Raw genomic sequence first — 19684 nt, forward strand, 5'->3', positions numbered from 1 at the left:
AATTTCATCGTTTATCTCATATTTAAAATAACAGTATCCGCAACAGAGAATAGTTTCATTTGATGAATGTTTCATTAATCATTCAACCGACAAATTGGCATTTTCACATAAATTAGTAATTAAAGGAACAGTGCGATTTATTTGTCTAGTAGGTATTATCCAACATTGAATAGGCACTTTCTTCAAAATTAACTAATTTATCGATGTATGCGATATGTATAAATAAAATTGATCAGCGATTAGTTCAATACGATTACATATTGGAAAATATTGAAACTCTGTACTCCCATAGTCTTGTTCTTTCTAAGTATGCTCAGTGTATGTATCTATTCTATTTATTACATTTTTTTTTTCTCCTTAAACCGCAATTTTTAATTGTATACACCATTCTTATTGATAATATTGATATCAATTTATTTTTCATCAAACTTTCTCTCATGACTATATTGGTATTGGATAATCTTGAAAATATATTAACAGGTTGATTGCGTTTCTAAAATATGTAAACCTCGCAACTGTCCATTACCGGTCCCAGGGGACCGGTGGTTTGACGCGGACATGTTCACTCATTTCTAGAGACTGATTCCATTTTCGTAATTTAAGAAATATTGATTGCTGCAAGCTGCTACCAAATATTAGGAGGAGGATTCTTCTAGCATAACCCCTCGATAGCTTTCAGATAAAAGAGGTCTTCGAGTCTCGGTCTTCGAAAACGATAACTTTTTTGAAACGTGTTTAATTGTGAGTATTGATGTAGTGTTAGTGTGATCAGTATGGATATGATTAATTTCTAATCATAATTTTTCATAGATTTATATTAAAATCTTTAGCTTGAAGCTGTGATTTTCGTACTCCTGGATCTTTCGATCTTCCAACATAAATTTCGTGCAATATGATATTTGAAATTATTTTTTCTCGAGACAATGTAACCGGATCATAATAGCTGTTTTTGCTTTCAAGAAACAATTAATTATTTCATAAGAAAAAATTCTTGATAGGAAACAATTTTGTGGTGATCGCATTCCAGTAGAAGTTTTTGAATGTCTGTATTTCTTACACTGTTGCGGATTGGAATTTTACGGTCCAATAATTTTATAATTTATATTTACAATAAAAATGTGAACAATCGTTATGAGCTTCAAAAATTGTTATCAACAGTATAAATACATTTGATTATTTATTCATTACGCCTTGAACTTTTTCTTCGCATAATTTCATAATATTAATACATAATTTAGAGACCCTTTATAGCGGATATAAAACAATTGAGCAATATTATTTTGAAAAAAAAATTTGACCTGAATCTTTTACTAGAGGAGCTTAATTTTCCAGACATTGTTGCCCTCACTGAACATGGTTAAATAATAATGAGCTTGCTCTTGTCAAAAACTATACAACAGAACTAATTAATCTCATGTCTTATGTTCACAAACAACGACTTTTTCGAAATAACAAAGTTCAATGATAATCATAATAATTTAATTAACAACATAAATAGTTTTGTGAAATCAAAGGCTAGGAGGAGACTTTTTCAGTTTTTTCAGTTTATATATTTTTGGCATTTTTTTAGAAAGTGTTATTATTTGTTTCTACTTATTTGCAATTTAAGTTCATAAAGAGAGATTTGAAACGTAATAAATTTATTGTTTTAATTTATTTTCATAATTGTTCTTGGAAGAATCTTTTGGTATTATTAAACCAATAATTAGATTATACTTTGACACTCACAGAAGGGGCCTGAGAGGATCTCTGTACAAGGGTTCAAAATTTGTAGTTACGCCACTACGAAAATAAATTTATTTATGAATTGGTTTGTTCATTGACGGATTCGAGACGAAGGGGAAATGGAATAGTATATAAACGCTACTGGAAGTAGTAGCGCGTTTATTTCTGTGATTTTGTTGCTAAAGTGATTGTTTAACATTAACATGGTTTGGAAAATGACGGTGGTAAGTAATAATGAATATCGATGTTTTTTTTTCATTAGAAAATTTTTTATGACGGTTTTATGTGGTAGTTATAAAAAAATGCTTAAAAAATATTACTAATCTTCCTTATAACTAAAAGATATGATTTTTCATTTTATAATTTCAAAGTTAAAAATTGTATGGCTCATATAAATATCAACCCAATAGATTGCGACTTAATTTATTGTATTTTTTTAAAATAACAAATATATATACACGTTACACATAATGCTTTATCATTAGAAAAGCGAGATGGAAATAAAAAATAATCTTCAACCCTCTGGAGATGAAATTGGAGAAAGGAACAAACAGAAATATCTCAAAACATATCTGCCATCCAAAGCTAAGCCCCCGCATTTGCAAAATAAAATAGAAATTACAGAAAATAACAATTTAAAAATAACGTATGATATATATCTTCGCCCAATGGATTTAAATCAGTGGTCGCCAAACTTTTGAGTAAGTGAGCCATCCTAACATTCATAAACCTTTTAGTGAACTACCTAGGAATATTGGGCCAGAGAAAGTACATTCGCCATTCGCTGCAGCTGTCCAAATGTTCACCAGTCACTCTGTTTCTATATTTGTTTTCCATGAATGTCATACTTGAAGAAGATGCTTCACTCAAGTATGTAGAACTGGACATAGATTTCAATCTCCACGCATCTTGAATCACAATTGAATAAATTTCTTTGGGGACTAGAGGCCACACAATATTAGTGGTAGAGAGGGATTTTAGATACAGGTCATTCTGAAAATCAACAACTTTAATTACAACGACAGCCTGATCTCCACCAAAATGTTTTACAACACAAGCTAAAGAATCTTCTACATTGATCTCTACAAAGGGAGAGTTGACGAATTATGCCACAATTAATATGCTTCAAAAATCAAATTGTTGTCTTAAATCTGAAAGAATTTCCACGTATTCTTGATTATTGTTGGGCTACACGCGTGACAATAACAGTCTGCGAAACAAAAACGTGTAACTCCGGCAATAACTAATCGGCTACAGCGCTCCCAGACCCTCAGAGCTGCCATCCCGCTGAGCGTCACCGCGAGCTACTCAAAATTAAACCGCGAACCACAGGTGGCTCGCGATCGACTGTTTGTCGACCACTGATTTAAATTATACCACTTACCATAGCACTATCAATAGATAAGTGAATTCAGTTTTTGTATGAAATTCTATCATTTTATCCCTTATATAAATTAAAAACCCATTTGGTGGATACCGTTACGAAAAATAGAAAACGAAATAAATTCTATTGAAAAAGTTATCACACTTGAAAGAAACCTGGAGTCAAAACAATTCATAGACAAAAGCATATGGAGACCTCTGTATATCTGAATTTCAAAAATGCTTTCCATTTAGTTTTCCATCTATTTACTGATGAAAACATACTGTTCAATGGTTTAGCAGGGTTTTCATATCATAATTTTTGTAAAAGGGCGCTTTTTTGCATATTATTGAAAAGTGGGCATTTTAAAGAGAAATTTTCAATATAAAGGTCTTTTTGTCACTAATAACTCAAAATCCTGTAAAGTTGTTAAGAAATGAAGCACGATAAAATAATACGGTACTGGATTTTATATTATAAATTGACCTCTTCTATTTCAAATTAGGATAAATGAATGATTAAATAAAATGGAATATATAATGCCCTGTACATTTTATTTTGATATTTTTATCATGATTTCAAATGTAAATTTCCGATTACAAATTGATACAAATGGCGAATGAAAATAATAATCCACGGGTCCGAGAATTGAGAAAAAAATTAATAAGTAAACTGCTGATTTCATTTCAGATCACTTTATCTATTTATGAGGCTTAAATAGCATGAATTAAGATCAAATTATTACTAGATATATAAACAGTTGTGTATCGTAAATGATAGTTCGTGTAAAATCGAACATCTCCCACATTTACATTTAATTATCATAGATTATGAAATAATCAATTCAATATGATTATTGTGGTCAATAACAGTAATGTTTTACACGAAGTAGCAAGGAGAAAATTTATTTGCCTTGAAATATATTTAACTTCTTATTAAGGTTGTTTCAAATACCATGTATTATTAAAAGTTTTTCCACAGATATTAAACAATTTATGTATGTATGTATGGATTCAGGGTATCATATACTCTACCATCCAAAGGATCTATTGTATCCACGTTTCTTGTTGTCATACTGGGGAAACCAGTTTTTACAGCTGATCTGTTAATCCCACTCCTCTGTAGCTGCCAGAGATCTTCATTTTCTAATTCATACGCTCCCAATTCTAGTACTAATTCAAACTTCACAAGAGAATATTGATAGAGGTTTTGTCCGATGTACAACAAAATCTGCACGCCTTATTATCTGCTTAGTCTAGCGTGTCTAGATTGTTCTTACTTAGGTTGATACATTCAGCAGATCTACTCTGATTATAGTTTCCCACGAGCGTCAGCCCTTGTAGGTTATCTCAATAACTGATGCCCCTTTTACGTGGTGAGCGCTGCTCACTTGGGCTATTTTGTTGCCCGCTACCAAACCTTAGGTTCGTCCAGCTCACTAAGGATGTGTCCTTCTTGGTGTTTTTTCACAGATGTCTTGTTGCTTGTGCAGCCTCGGAGGTTAATTTTCCTTGGCACAGACTGCCGATGTAGAGGTGATCTGTGCCCTCTAAGTGCTGAGAGTCGTTTTGTTTTTTTCCTTCTTCTTTTGCGACATGAACTGGTATTTTCCCAAACCTATAATGAATGGTATAACTATTAACTTGAAGGTCAGGTAGGATTGTTTGTCCATACCTGCGCTAAAGAGCTGACCATCACTTTCGTCCTTCCGATTTAGGACTTTCCATTGTGAGAAGTCCCTCATTCTGCGCTTTCTCCAGCAGCAGAAGCCATTTTTCTTCGACTTCCAAACGTCTTTAGCTCGAATCGCATCAAGCACGCGAACTGTGGAACTTTCAACAGGAACCACTCAGCTGACTGGGGGCTTCACAGTCGACCAGGAATTATTCCCGGCCGAAAGCCAAAAGTGAATGCACCTTAATTGGATCTAATGCTTATATCTCATCAACTAGTGTCTCTTCTGCGCTGAGGACTGTCATTGATAGAATTGCTACTCTCAAGAGCTTGGCACCAGCTGTGTATGTGCTAATAGTACAAGCGGTGTCTTTGTTCGCTTCTCTTTTCTTTTTTTTTTCGGATTTTGGGCCTCTCTGAGGCTGAGGTTGGTGCTTTTGTTTCACTGCCCTTGCTGTGGTTCTTGCTTCCTCTGGAGCAAGCCATTTGCTGAGGTAGCGAAGACAGCATCAGCGTCCTGCTCCACTGAGTCCACTTCTCAGTAGGTCATCTCTGCCTCCTAGTTATCTCGGTTTCGGCATGTATCTTCTCTTTTTTTGTAAAAGAGGGGACCCCTCTTCTCTCTGTTTTTCTTTCTCGTAAGATATTCTCAGTTGAGGAATGGATGTTTTATCAATTTTTGCAATTTTTTTCCTCTTTCTCTATTTCCATAGTTGTTACCACTAGTAGTTAAATCCTGCAACGTTGCGTATGTAAAGAAAACGTACGCTAGTTCATTAATTATTGTAAGCGTCATTACCAAGTGAAGACACTCGAGTTCCAGACGAGAATGATCGATTTTTTTTAAACGCAACTGGCAATTAATTAATTTAAATGAAAGACAAAGACATCAAATCAAGGTTATAATTAGACATTGTTGCCAATTCAAAATATCATGAGCTTCATAACAGAATTTATGAATGAATTAATATATCTGTTTATATTGGATTTTTTGGGTGTTAATGCATGATAGGGAACGTTCATTTATCATGCCTGGACAAGAATTTCATTACCCTCTTCAAAGGAAGTCACCGTCAATGTAGCCTAACCATTCAGTAACAATAAGGTACAAAACAGACCTTGAAACTTCTGGAAATTCCGTAGATAAAGCAGTAATGACGAATCTGTGGTTTTCTTTAACCATTCTGTCAACTCGTTGAACCTGAAACGACAGATTTGCGTCCTTTGCTCCCTTCATGATGAACTACCATCGCTCATGAAGTATTCTCCATACACACGAATCATTCTCCGATGGATTTCTGTAGCACTATGACCTTCAGCCTGTAGAAAACGAATTACACTTCACAATTCACTTTTAGCGGGAGCATCAATAATGGCGGATAAGTTTACGTGACCGTAGCACAACGCCGACTGACGCCTGAATGTTAACAATGGCGAAATGTGTAGTGCGAGAGCTTCTGTCCGCGTCGGGCCTGCGCGGAGCGATTGGAGGTTGATAAAAAGGCCCTCGTATTTAGTTTTAAGACAATTAATTTGTATTGATAATATTTTACGATTTCACCTTCAACTACTAAATACTTTCATATCACATTCTGTCTGTTATCAATTTGAATACAGAAAGACGTTAATCCTATCTGGAAATATTTATTTAAATAATAGTAGTCCTTCCATCTCATTGTAGTGATTAGAAATCATACTTTTTTGGGGAAATGTGGTACAATTATTATTATATTATATTATATTAAAGTTTTTTTGTGCTGTTTTGAACGTAGAATGGCAACCATTTATATTGATTGGGAGAAATGGAACTTTTACCTGCGCTGTTTGGTTAGGTTAGGAAAAATTAAAGAGAAATTTTCTGTGATGAATCACAATAAAAATATATTGGCATCTATGTCTTTGTCCTATATGGACAGGTTCTCTCTCGTTCGAGATACTTTATCTATAATGCACATGTTTGAGAATGCGCAGAACCGAGCTGGACCCTCGGAGAATAGAGAAATCGTTGCCATTCTGTCTTCCTTAGTCGGAACAGCTTCCACTGTCCCTAGGGAAGTATTACATATATGGTGATTAATTTAATTTTGCTAAAAGTCCTAGCTGTCGCATATCAGCTTGTTCTTAATTTCTTACTACTGACTTATTTCAATATATTCATTAAGAATCGGCAGATATTTCTTAAGCATGTAAAATTCTAGGAAACAGATATTAAAAAAATATTTAATAAAAGCATGATTTCACAATTTTAATTTAAATCATAATATTACCGGTACACGCAAACAGTGAAACGAAATTTTAATTTCAATTATTTATCCACATTTAAGTGCTGCTTTTTATTGTTTTTGAAATAAGTGTCTAATCTACAGAATATTCTAATTTGAATGATCAAAATTTACATTTTAGACGTGAAACTCCAAACAATTTTTAGTAGTTTTGCAATTCATTCAAACTGAACGGTTTTTGTTACTCAGAAAAACTGATAACAATTGTCTTGCTTCGATTGAGTACACAACAAGTGAAACTATTAGTTTATAAGAAGAAATGAAAGTGATTTTTTAGTACTACCATTATACAGTGAGACTCTGTAGCATGGAATATATATTCAATAGGTCAGATAGATTTTTTTATGGATTATCAATAGCTTTGTTATGCCATAATTTCAGAGTTTGACATTTCAATAAATTATTGTTGAACCACCATTGACGTTGTTGAATCTGTAAAATTCTTAGGGCTTGTCGAGGACAATTCCTTGAAATGGGAGTTACATATTGCCTCCTGTTTTACGCTGAGATCAGTTTCCAAAGAACTGAAATTATCCATCTCCTTAACAGTTTATTATTGAATCGCATCTCCAATAAGCCCTTTTCTTCTGGGGTACGTGTGGTGCGACTCAATTTGAACGAATCTTCAAACTACAAAAGAGAGCTGTCAGATATTTATTCCGACTAAACAGCAAGATTGAAAATTCTGAATCTTCCTTCCTTAATCATCTTTGTATCCATTTTCCTAATTATCGTATACACTTAGGAACGCGGAGTACGACCTTCACCTACATACTCAACGTTTGGAAGTAGTTAACGGCTCAATATTTCACATTGCAAAAAAATGCACATTCACTTGCCAATTGAAATCAAATCGATATTATCTTGTACCAAATTCATTCATTTTCATAAGCTTTTGTCTACAAATTGTTAGAATTTTTTGATGTCAAGCAGACGACATTAAAGGTTAGGAAATATTTTCTAATCACTTCATTCCACAATCTCTTAACACGAAATATTCACATCAGGTAAATTGGAGTTAGCTCTTCAGAAGTTATCGCTTTGATCTGTGACTACCACTGGCCATTCAATACGTTAGTTTTTGATATATTTCTCAATTGAGTCACCCTGTAGAATTATTATTGTATAGAAAAAATCGCAAATGGAAATACTAGTCGACGATTCAAGCATTTAAGAAGCAATTATTAATTTTATTCGACTTATTTCACTTAAAAATTAATTTTTTTCTTTCGCCTCTCTAGTTACTTGTTTTATGTGTGATTGTTTATTCTGCTTGGTTTTTGTGGTGGAGAAACGCATGTAATTATTTGTTGTTATGGCTCTAGAACTTGATACATGCCGTACTCGTCGTATTAAATTAAGACATTCAACGCCACCTGACTTACAATTCAATATCAATCTCATTTGGTATTGACTATCTTGAAAACAACGATTATAATTACTTGTTTGTTGTTTATATTTATTGAAGGTTACGTACACTTCTTCTTTTTACACGATCTGCTATGATTATACGTCATATATTTACAATGAACTTTGATTTCAGGCGACGACAATTCGCACCTGATTATAACAATAAATATACACGACGTAACCAGCTCCATACCGGATTTGTGTCTGTAATTCTAGAAAATAAATTATCTCTTGATGTATAGTATTAAATGAAATACGGAAAACTTCAAAACAATTACAACAATTAATATTCTTCGACAGTTATCTAGCCCGTGCATTTGTTTTACAACCAACTGATGTAACTTGATTTTTGTACTATTAAAAATTCTAATAATTGCAGCCCATAATGTTTGGATTCACGACGTACTCGTAATCATTTCATTTGCTTATAATAATCCAACCAGATCAGGGTGAATATAAGCAGTAAAATTAATTTTTTTAAGCAACTGTTAGTATTTAAATTCTTATCATTTTTTCTCCCCAAAATTGCTTATGCGACAACGTCCTGATTTGATGAAGATGTCACCAGCACGTGAAACTTCAAGGTTAAAGGCCGCTTGACATGATGAAAAAAAATTACATGCAATTTATTGCAAGGTCAATGTATTGCATAGATGAATGCATAGATGAATGTTGTAAAGGTAAAGTAAACAATAAGAAAGTGGTCATTGCATCACTGGGAATAATCAAATCCGCCTCCGCCTTGCTTTTGGAGTCTGATGAACAGTTTAGCTAGAAAATTAGTCGAGAAAACATAGAAAAATTAATTGAGATTGGATGAAGAATCATGAATAAACTCATTTCTGTCTCAAATTGCAATAAAAATGGCAACAAATCGATAAGATCTAGTAAATACGGTGGATGGTCAATCAATTCGAAGTGCAATTCGTCAATTTTGGAAGCACTGATGTGTAATACACCTGTTTGTTGTTGAACTTTATTGTAGTGTAGTCTAGATCCAGATTTCATATACAGTTATCCGACTCCCTTTGCTTAAACGGCATCGATACACTTTTAGTGCAAAGGGAGCAAACGCGGTACTCAAAATGCCAATAACTTGCATAATTCTTCAGTAGGTATACGGCTGATAGTCTCGAACAGTCGGCATTAGTCAAGCTGATTTCAATAAATAATATTCAATTCAATAGAATCCGAAGTATTATGAATAAATGAGAACTAGAGGAACAAAAGAAACAACTTCTATGAACAACATTCTCATTAAACTTGAGGATCGTGCTTAAAAGATGAAAATTAAAAAAGAAAAACACTAAAAATAGATCTACACATACATGATACTCTTGTTTATAACATTGACGCTTACTGAAGCGAGAATCGTTAATGGCAACCTGTGCTTGCTGCTAAACACAACAATGGGTTATCTTGAAGAGTAGATACCAAACCTCAAATTTAGATAGAAAAAACAGATGACTTTGAATTACTAGAATATCCGCGAACCCTGACGATATGGTTCACTGATGACAGGAAATCATAATTTTTTATATTCTTCACATAATTTCCTACAAAATGACTTTAAATTGATTAAAAAATATATAATTGCTATTTATATCAACAAATTAATTACTATAGATTCAATTCTCTCAGTAGTTCCGGCTTATTTTTTGATAGGCATCCCATTGTTATATAGAGATCCGAGTAGGTCAGGTAATTTCGCTTTAAGACAATAAAATGTATAGTCAATATGAATTTACAAAAGGGATTCGAAAAAAAAAACTGTCAGTATTCAAATCAATGCGCATCTTGATCAATGCATTTACGGTAACGTTTCTCAACAGAGAGGCAGGTCCTGAGAAGCATGTCAAGTTGTCCGTGAAGAGTTTCGAATTCTTTTTCAATTGCATTTCAGACGTCATTGAGAAGCCTCACAAGAATAAATCACAAGGTGTTAGGTCACATAACCGTGCGGGCCATTGTACGAATCCTATCAATTTTCCAAAAATAACATTAAGGTACTCCCGCACACATAACGTGCATGAAACGACGGATTGTCGCGAGTGATGGATCGTTGTCCCTCACGTAAGCACGAGCATTTCCAGGTAACTTTGTCCCTTCACGTGACCCTCAAAGAATTACGGACCCACGAGGTTAATGCTTCTTATGCTGATGTCTCATGCCTTAATTATGCCTACCTCTGTATTATAATCTGTATTATAATAAGCGTGACTTTTACAACTTTAAAACTGTATTATGTATACAGAGTGAGTTTTATGTAAGGAGGGATCTGACTACAATGTCAAAAATTTATGAAAATCGTACAAGCCGTTTCCGAGATAATTGAGACGTTCCATACATAAAACTCACACTGTATATTTATTGAATGTTATGATAACGAACCGGACGGACGCAATAGATCCTTTGAGTCGCACTGTATATGATACATACAACGATAAGGACCGCACCGTCGAAGGTTAAAATGATTAAATTGTTTCTTGATTTGAACATTTTTTAGAAAACTAGTGAGGATTTATGATTTACGAAATAAATGTGTAAAAACATAAAAAATTATTTGGAAATTATCATGTGAGAATATAAGTTATGCGGATTGTCAGATTTATTAACCTTGCACACAGTTGCAAAGTTCATGATAATAGGTATTAATAAATTATCCTTGAATAAACTACTACCTTGGACAAATTGAATTGAAAAGTAATTTATCGGATGCTAGTTTAAGACGAATTGAGAAACGAATCATCATGATAAATAATTATAATTGTTTTACCACTAACCTATGCACATGGTAATTTCCTATTGTATATTATTTTAGTTAGTATTTCATATAAATTCATGAGAAATTTTACTAAAAAAAAAATACTTTTTTTATCTATAATTTAAGGAAATTCTCGAATAAGTGTGTTTTTAAAAAATTATGATGTATTATTATTATAATCTAACAAACTAGTATAGTATATAGTATATATAGTATGTACTGTTTTGTTATCTACTATATAAAAAAAAAATCTTATAAAATCAGAAAGTAAACTGACATCTTGTTCTTACATTTCCATGAAACGACGTATTCCAATCTAGAGTTTCCAAAATCAATCGATAGCCATAAAGCACGAAGCCCACCGTACCTATGTATAATAAGTTTATCCAGTACGAGGTCTGGTCATTAAATAACGAGACTAGAGGGCGCCCTATACGGGTGGGGTAAGAAACGAGTAGTGCCTTGAGTATTTATATATCTTGTCTATACACGTCTCAAAACACGTTTCCGTCACTATTAAAGTACTTGTGCAATAGCGGTTTGAAACGAACGTGTTTTTTTCTTGTACCAAAAACTATGTGTGACGAAAAACAGGAACAACCTACTACACGTTCAAAATTAGTTAAGAGCTCAATATTTTACAATGCAAAAGAATGCACAATCACTTGCCAATTGATATCAAATCGATATTCTAATAATTACTAGTTTAATCTTTGCTATTCAGTTTTCTTATGTTCATTTTGTAGTTTTTACAAGCTTTTTTCTAAAAATTGTAACAATTTTTGACAATCAAGAATTTCTCTCTCTCAATCTGTCGTTTTTGTCTTTTTTTCTCTCTAAATCTTTCAGTTATAAGGCAAGAATCGTATTTTATTCATAAAGATAAACCTTTAAACAAATATGAAATAATAATGTCGTTATAACATATTTACATGCGTATGTGATGAATATGAAAATGAATGATTCCGTTTACTTTTTCTCAAATGTATTATTCCATTTCAGATGGCAGTATTCGCCTTCGCAACGATATCAAGCGCTATACCATTAACAACATTCGGAAAATCTTCATCAAGAGACGACTACGAACCTGTCCAAAAACCAACTCAACAGCAAGAGGAAACAGATTCTTATCAATTATATCAAACACAATTACCAACTGCACTTGAATTACCGAAACAAGACGCGAAACAAACACAATTCTACGTTCCGGAACCAGTGAATGTTCTTAAGGCACCTCAAGAATCCCAAGAACCAAACTATTACCAGGTTCCTATTCCCAGTGAAGAATTAGTTGCACCAATAGATACGGAATGGAATCCTAATGGCGATCCGATGTACTATTATCAAGTACCAGCTGTCATTTCTAGACAAGAATTGCCTACAAAAGAATTTCCCAAGAAATATAACGAAGATATTCATGACAAGAAAAAGCCCTATTCATCGAAACCTAAGCTAGAAGTTATTTTTGAACCAATTAGTGCGAAAGAATACGAAGATAAACAGATACAGTTAACCAAAAATTTTGATCAATTAGCTAAAAAGGAAAATCAAAAGTTAATAAAGGTAGTGCCTTATCCTAAAATAATTGCGCCTAGAACAAAAATGCAAACTACAGACAGTACACCAAAATATACTGACAGCATAATCAAACCTGCTTTAATCGTACCTCACCACACATACCAAAGTACACCCACAACTACAACAACGAGCAGTGTTAATGAACCTTCAGATAGTATCACAATACCCAGTGATCATGTTGAAAGATCTACTGCAGAATTTAATACTGGGCTTAGCGGACAACTCATAAATTCCTTGGGTATTCCTTCATCAGCCTCTACGCATGAAGGGGCTTCTCCTGGTGAAAGGCTTGAATTTCATATATCAGGTCATGATGGCCCTCTTTCTTACAAATGGGGATATGACACTGGAAAAGGGTAACTTTCTTCATGCTTCTTTTCACCTGCTTTTAATACATTTTTTATTATTATAAGTGTGCTAATATGAACATTCATAATGTACGTTTTCGAATTCGGATATCATTAATCTGCTAATAGCATGAATAGACTTGTTAAATTCCATATTTCACAAAAAAAAATAATTTCATGTATTGAATGAACAATTACATAACTATAGGTTAACCATGTCAAACTGAGATATGACGATAAGGCAATCAAAACTGAAACATATAGCATAGAAAAGGTCCTTTACTTTATTATTATTATTATTATTATATCAATTTCTTCTTACGACGCCGTCTCCTTACGAAGGTTGGCGATACAAATGCTATTACCGTTTTTCTTCTATCTTCCCTTCTATTATCAGGCGGAGAATCTCTCTCATTATATATCCTAGGTACTGCAACTTTCTCTCCTTGATTGTCATGAGAAGTTACCCATTTGCTGCAGGACCTCTATGTTTGTCTTATGTTCAAACGCATCATTTTTCTTCTTTGTAGCTGCATCTATGGTCCAACTTTCGTATCCGTACAGAAGAACAGAAAATATGTAACGGCGAAGCATTCTGATCCGGAGTTACAGGCTGATGTTGCGGTTTGCCAGAATTGTCCTTATGTTGTCCAGAGTTTTCCACGCCTGCTCAATTCTTGATCTGATTTCGAGTTTTGGATATTGCATTGCTGGTTGACATACAAGAGTAGTTCTACATGAAACCCCCCATATTTAATCACATTTTTTAGTCCTACTTGGAAGTAAGTCAACTTTGAATTTACCTATGTTTTGCCGTTGCTGAGATATTCCTTTTTTTTTCGGAAATGAAGACTTGATAACTGTCAGTTATCTCTCAAAATGTATGAGGATTTCCTATACCTAACTTGCTACAACTGAATATTAAATAATAAAACGTGAATAGACGAGTAAAATGTACCTACCTGTAAGGGCGTTTGGCTTGAACAGGGTACCAAACGTGAACTGAACCCTAATTGTACTCCATTCGTTCTTTCCTCGAAAACGAAATTTTGAAGCAAAAATCATAAAGGAAAATAAATTCTTTGCGTATAAAACATTTCAATTCCAAAGTATCACTATAAATAATGATGGTAGTTGGAATCGTCCGAACTAGAGTCATCATTTGATTGAATTATGAAGGGTTGTAAAGGGAATGATACCACATACTCATCTTCTTCTTTGATAACATGTTCAACACAGTTTTTCCAAAGCACTTGGCGGTCTGCTTCTAGAACTTTCTTTACGAGTTTCAGGAGACTGATTACATTTTCGTAATTCTGATTCTACCTTTGTCCACTCTATAGGGTTAAATATGCAATAATAAGGGGGTAGTATGAGAAGAGTGTGACCCTGTTCTTTGCGCAGCTTGTCAATAAAATAAATTTCCTCTAACTTTAGACTTTCATAATACATTCTTTTCGTTACTATTACTATTTTCATATCACTTTCATATGTTACACCTCGAAAGGCTTCTATTTTCATAAAACTTTAACCTAACCTAACGCATCTTTCAGTTTTTGTTCAAACTCATCTCGGTTCACCGAATCACTATCCATTTTCTAATCACGACTCGCAGAAAAAGTGGGTTGAGGTCGAACTAAAAGCGATTCACGATGAAAAGAAAACGCGACAGACTTTCTCTTATCGTAGCTGTCAACTGTCATCCGCCGGCAGTCTATCAACTCCCTAGGTAGTCGGCAGACTGCCGGCTTTCGATAGGTCGTCATTCAATTTGCCGGCAGTCTGCCGACTGCCTGGACGAAGCCAGACAGTTGGAAGACGGGTGATTTCGATGATACCTTCTTCCATCTGCCGGCAGTCTGCAGAATGCCGGATTCTGCCAACTGCCCACGACATATACATCTCCTTCATTTAATCTAACAAACAGTTCCTTTTAATGCTGTAGAAGAGAATCCTCAGCAATTTTTCTAATGTTTGCATTAGTGAGTAAATAGCTTGTATACTTACCTCTTCTTACTTAAGCCATATTTTATGTTATGGAATTTAATTAATCCCTATTTCAATCGAAAACACGAGATTTATTGAACAGCTAGCTTTCTATTGAATACATAAAAATTATGAGAAATTATAAAATCCAATTTTCATTCAGTAACCACCACAATATCGAATCTATTCAAGTAATATTTTTTTTATTTTCGAATGCTTTTCAATAGTAAACACATCAGTGATTAATAATAATAATTAATTTTTCTTTGCGTAATGCTTTGCTTCATTTTATAATCAATTTTGTTCTACAATTTGATATTTCACGGTTAATAAATTTACATTATGGTGAAACGAACTTTTTTTCAACAAACACGAATCTACTACATCTTTTTTATTATCGTATATATGTACAATCTAGTGGTCTTGGGAAGGATGGCCAGTACTTATTTTGTCTTTCCCTTACCACAGTAAGGAAATGTGTCCTTAAGCTTGGTGCAATTTTCATATTGCACCGTATCCAATTATCGATTAGTTTTGTCCTATAATAATTATCACCACAGCTTCTGCAGTTATCATTTTCTCTGTCTTCAGTTTTACTTTCAGAGGTATCATTGACAACGATGGCAACTTCGTCGTAACTGCTGTCAGACAGCCTATCAGTCTTGAATTCTTTCTTTATTGTTGATTCTTCTTCCGTTTTCAATTTGCTCCACAGATGTCAGAAGAATACTTAGTTGTTGGACTCGTTCGCGGAATTAATTTAATTTTAATAGCAGTGGCGCCGTCTGACTGGATCTACTTGAGCCAAGATCTGAATTATCTGATTACGTCTGCACCGCATGTTCTATGTTTCTTTCGATAGGTTGCTCAATTTTTTCCCTAAAAGCGTACTCCCGAATGGCTTCTGGGAGAACGTTAAAGTTGAACGATTGACATTTATCAGGTTGAACCAGGCAAAACTGCGATCTGAAGAATACATTCATCTACGGGATGCCATCAACGCTGATGGAAATGCACAGTATGTAGTTAGATTCATTTATAACAAAAGGGCTTGTCCAAAATCCAAAGTCCAAATCTAAAATTTTTTTAAATGTGGTTTTCTTGGAATAACTCTTAAACAGCTTTACCGATCGATTCTAAAACCAATTGGAATTCAATATTCATCGTTAAGACAGGACAACGTCTGTCGGGTCAGTTTAATAATGTATGACCATGCACAGGGCCGAGCCTAGGGTATCCGCCGCCCGGGTGCAAGAACAAAAAATGCCGCCCTACTAAACTTAAATTAAACAAGTTTAAAAAAGGCTACCCAAACGCAAACTTAGATAAACACCGCATTAGAAAAATAAAAAAATCCCATATTCTCAAAGTCGGTAAAGAGTTTAGGAGTCAAAAGCCAAAAAAAGCCGCGGGCCGTGATCCCTTTATTTATATATTTTGTCGTTTTTGTGGAAAGCGGCTTATTCTTTATTATTACCTTTTTATTATCTTTTTGTATTGTTGTAATAATAAGAAAAAAATATTCTGGAGAAATACCGCTATCAAAGAAAGGCACTTTGCGCTTTGCGACTAAATATTTTTTTCAAGATGGGGCTCTGTTTTTTTTTGGATTTTCCCTTTTGCCACCCCGTGTTAGTGCCGCCCGGGTGCCATGCACCCCTTGCACCTCCGGCGCGGCTCAGCCATTCCTTTTCAAATATCAGATGGGACGAATATTATTTCTCTGATTTTCCTGTACGATAAATGCAAGTAGTGGAAATCCAATAAGAAAAGGCTTGTTGTTGGTGGTTCGACGAAAACCCTTTGCGAAATAAAATGCTTCCCTTTTTAACAAAAACAATCCTTCAATCTCCAGTGTGGTAAACCCTTTTAACAAAGCTCTGTAATAAGAAGATTGAATTTTGTAAATTTAAATATAATTTTTGGTTGGGGTAAAAATATTGATAGTACTTATGTCGCTTTTCTAAAATAGATCGCTGTTGTTGGTTAAAAAAAATTGGTATTTCTAATCTCTACATTTGTGAAACGTTAATAGGTCAGTTTCATTTTTGGTCAAGTGTTTTTTTCATTACGGTATCTCATTATTGTCACAGGAAGAGGTTTTTAAATCTTGAAGTGGCTCCAATCTCTCATATGTCGAAGCCTTTCTTCTCTTTGTCAGGAGTATCAAACGTACTTACATGTTTAATAAATGTGTAACTAAATTGGGACAGTGAAACAACTAGTTGCATATTTCACTGTTTTCTACGAAAGTCAACTATTTTGCTATAAATAATCGGTAGTTTCAGCACATTAGAAAAAAGCACCAAGAATTTGTTATTGGGTACGGTTCTATATTAAACATCCGTAAAAACTAAATGTAATAATTATTCAGGAAACATTAGAACATTCAAACATTACAGCATATCTAATAAGTTTCATAATAATTACTATAAAAATAATTTATGGTTAGAAAACAACGTTTAAATACCAGGATTTCCGATCAACAATTAGTTACGATAGACTAGCCTGTGATCGTTATAGAATATAATAAACTTTTTGTTCCGCCTATAAATTGATATCAAATTCTCTATTATTGAGTTTGATCATTTCATGATAGGAAAATAATTATGCTACGAACTGCTCGTAGTGGAACCAAAATTGTGTGAGTAGGCTCACCAATTCAATCGCTCCGATTTCGATATATTTTATTTTATAAGGTAGAATAGAAATACAAACAAAGTGATAATAATACCAGGATACTTATTATAATATCTATATCAATTCATATTAATCATGTGTCAAAGGGGGCACGAGGAAAGAGGGTGCTTAACATACCGCCTGTTAAGAACCATAGTGGCGTAAGTCACTGAAGAAAACAGCATTCCAAATTTTTACAAAACTTCAGACTAAATCAACAGCTTTCGTTGTAATTTTTTTTGCTTTTTTCCTTCAAGATTTAGCCTCTTTCCTATAAATAACAAGGGTAACGGTAAATGAAATCGATAGATGAGAATGAAATAACAAAAATTGGTCAAACCCTACCGATCGGTGCCACAATTTAATTTAATCGAAAAAAAGTAACGGTATATAGATAAAAACAACGACATCAAAATCTTAAGAAACTTCTGGTTATGTTTTCAACATAAAAGGCAGAAGAAGATATCAGATAGACAAAATTTAGATAAAATTAATATCTAATAACTCTCTTGAGATAGTTTTACAAAATATATATTTATATATAAAAATTGTTCTTTAAGCTCAACGTTTTTAAACAGATAGTAGTGACTGAAATGAATTAACAATCAATTTATTCACTTTGCAATCCACCAATTAAAACTTTCTCATGCATCTAAAATTGTGTTTGGTATTTTCAGACACAACAGGCTATTTAGATACGAAGAAAAAGACAAAGAAGGCATTGTGAGAGGACATTACGGCTTTTATGATGAAGAAGGGAAGCTTCAAGTTGTCCATTACGATGCCCATCCACATACAGGTTTTCATGTTGCCGACAAAATATAAGAAGTATATATTATATTTAAAATGAAAATTGTGAAATATATTCGAGGCGTTATAGTTAGTTGACTGAAAACTACAAATTCACCAAACGAAAACCATCAATTGAGGAATTGCTTGGTACTTTTGCAAACATAAATTGATTAACCATCATCAATTTTTAAAAACCTAAATTGTATATATTCTTCTTAGATTATGTAGGCAGCTTCAATATATATTATCATCTAGCATAGGTACTAGTTACAAAATGTTGTTAATAATGTTTTAATACTTAACCTTATATTGGTTATACTAATTAATGTTTTTCTTCGTAAGGATTTGTTCATATAGTGGACAAAAAAATAGACTCGTAAGCTATTGAAATTTATAATTGTATTTGAATATACTTTATGTATATTAGACTGGTAAAGGCGCGCCGAGCAGTCAACTAGAACAGCGGTCCATCATCCCACAGATACCCCACAGCTTCCTCAAGGAACATGCAGCTAAATCTAAATAAAATCCAGATAGGATATCACTTAGACCGAAAGCTGACTTGGCAGAAACACATATTGACTAAGCGAGTGTTACTCTATAAAAGCATCCCAGTAATTCCAACATAGAGATTTCAGAACACTCTTGACCACTTTTTTCATTTTAAACCACCTACAAAAAAATATATAAAATATGAGGTTAGGAATTTGTTTACTGTGGAATTATCTCCACTTAGTATCGAGAGGCGTAAGGTAGGAATTTGTATTCAAATACATGAAAACTTATTTACTTACTTATTATATTTTATTGTGATTTATCATTATTTTGTTAAGTAGTATGTCAATAAAATTAAAATGTATGTCAGTAATAATTGTTTTCTTATTTTCCATTTTCTCTATAAATAAAACCATAGGAGAGATTGTTGTACCTTAAACATGGTGTACCTTCAAACAATTTAAATTAATTTAATTAAAATTTTTTTGACAACTTAAAAGATGTTCACAACCGATTCGGAACAATTCTTGTGACAAACCACCAAATATTTTATTAGCGTCGCAAAATATATTTTGATTTCACTTTAATG

General features: G+C 33.5%; 1 protein-coding gene across 1 annotated transcript; it reads left to right on the forward strand.

Annotated features, from left to right (window-relative positions):
* The first annotated feature begins 1845 nt into the window (after positions 1-1845).
* LOC130443442 (uncharacterized) lies at positions 1846-19468 on the forward strand. Its single transcript, XM_056778065.1, has 3 exons — positions 1846-1949; positions 12221-13152; positions 18486-19468. The coding sequence occupies exons 1-3, from the start codon at positions 1929-1931 to the stop codon at positions 18631-18633; spliced, it is 1101 nt and encodes a 366-aa protein (XP_056634043.1). The 5' UTR covers positions 1846-1928; the 3' UTR covers positions 18634-19468.
* Positions 19469-19684: the final 216 nt, after the last annotated feature.

The sequence above is a fragment of the Diorhabda sublineata genome, chromosome 4, assembly GCF_026230105.1.
Source record: "Diorhabda sublineata isolate icDioSubl1.1 chromosome 4, icDioSubl1.1, whole genome shotgun sequence".
In the NCBI taxonomy this organism is placed as follows: Eukaryota; Metazoa; Arthropoda; class Insecta; order Coleoptera; family Chrysomelidae; genus Diorhabda; species Diorhabda sublineata.

What these genes read in the sequence shown, in the direction of transcription:
- LOC130443442 (XM_056778065.1), top strand. Translation starts at nt 1,929, where the DNA reads ATGGTTTGGAAAATGACGGTG. An exon ending in TGGTTTGGAAAATGACGGTG is followed by an intron (nt 1,950 to 12,220) that starts GTAAGTAATAAT and finishes ATTCCATTTCAG; the next exon opens with ATGGCAGTATTCGCCTTCGC. An exon ending in GGATATGACACTGGAAAAGG is followed by an intron (nt 13,153 to 18,485) that starts GTAACTTTCTTC and finishes TGGTATTTTCAG; the next exon opens with ACACAACAGGCTATTTAGAT.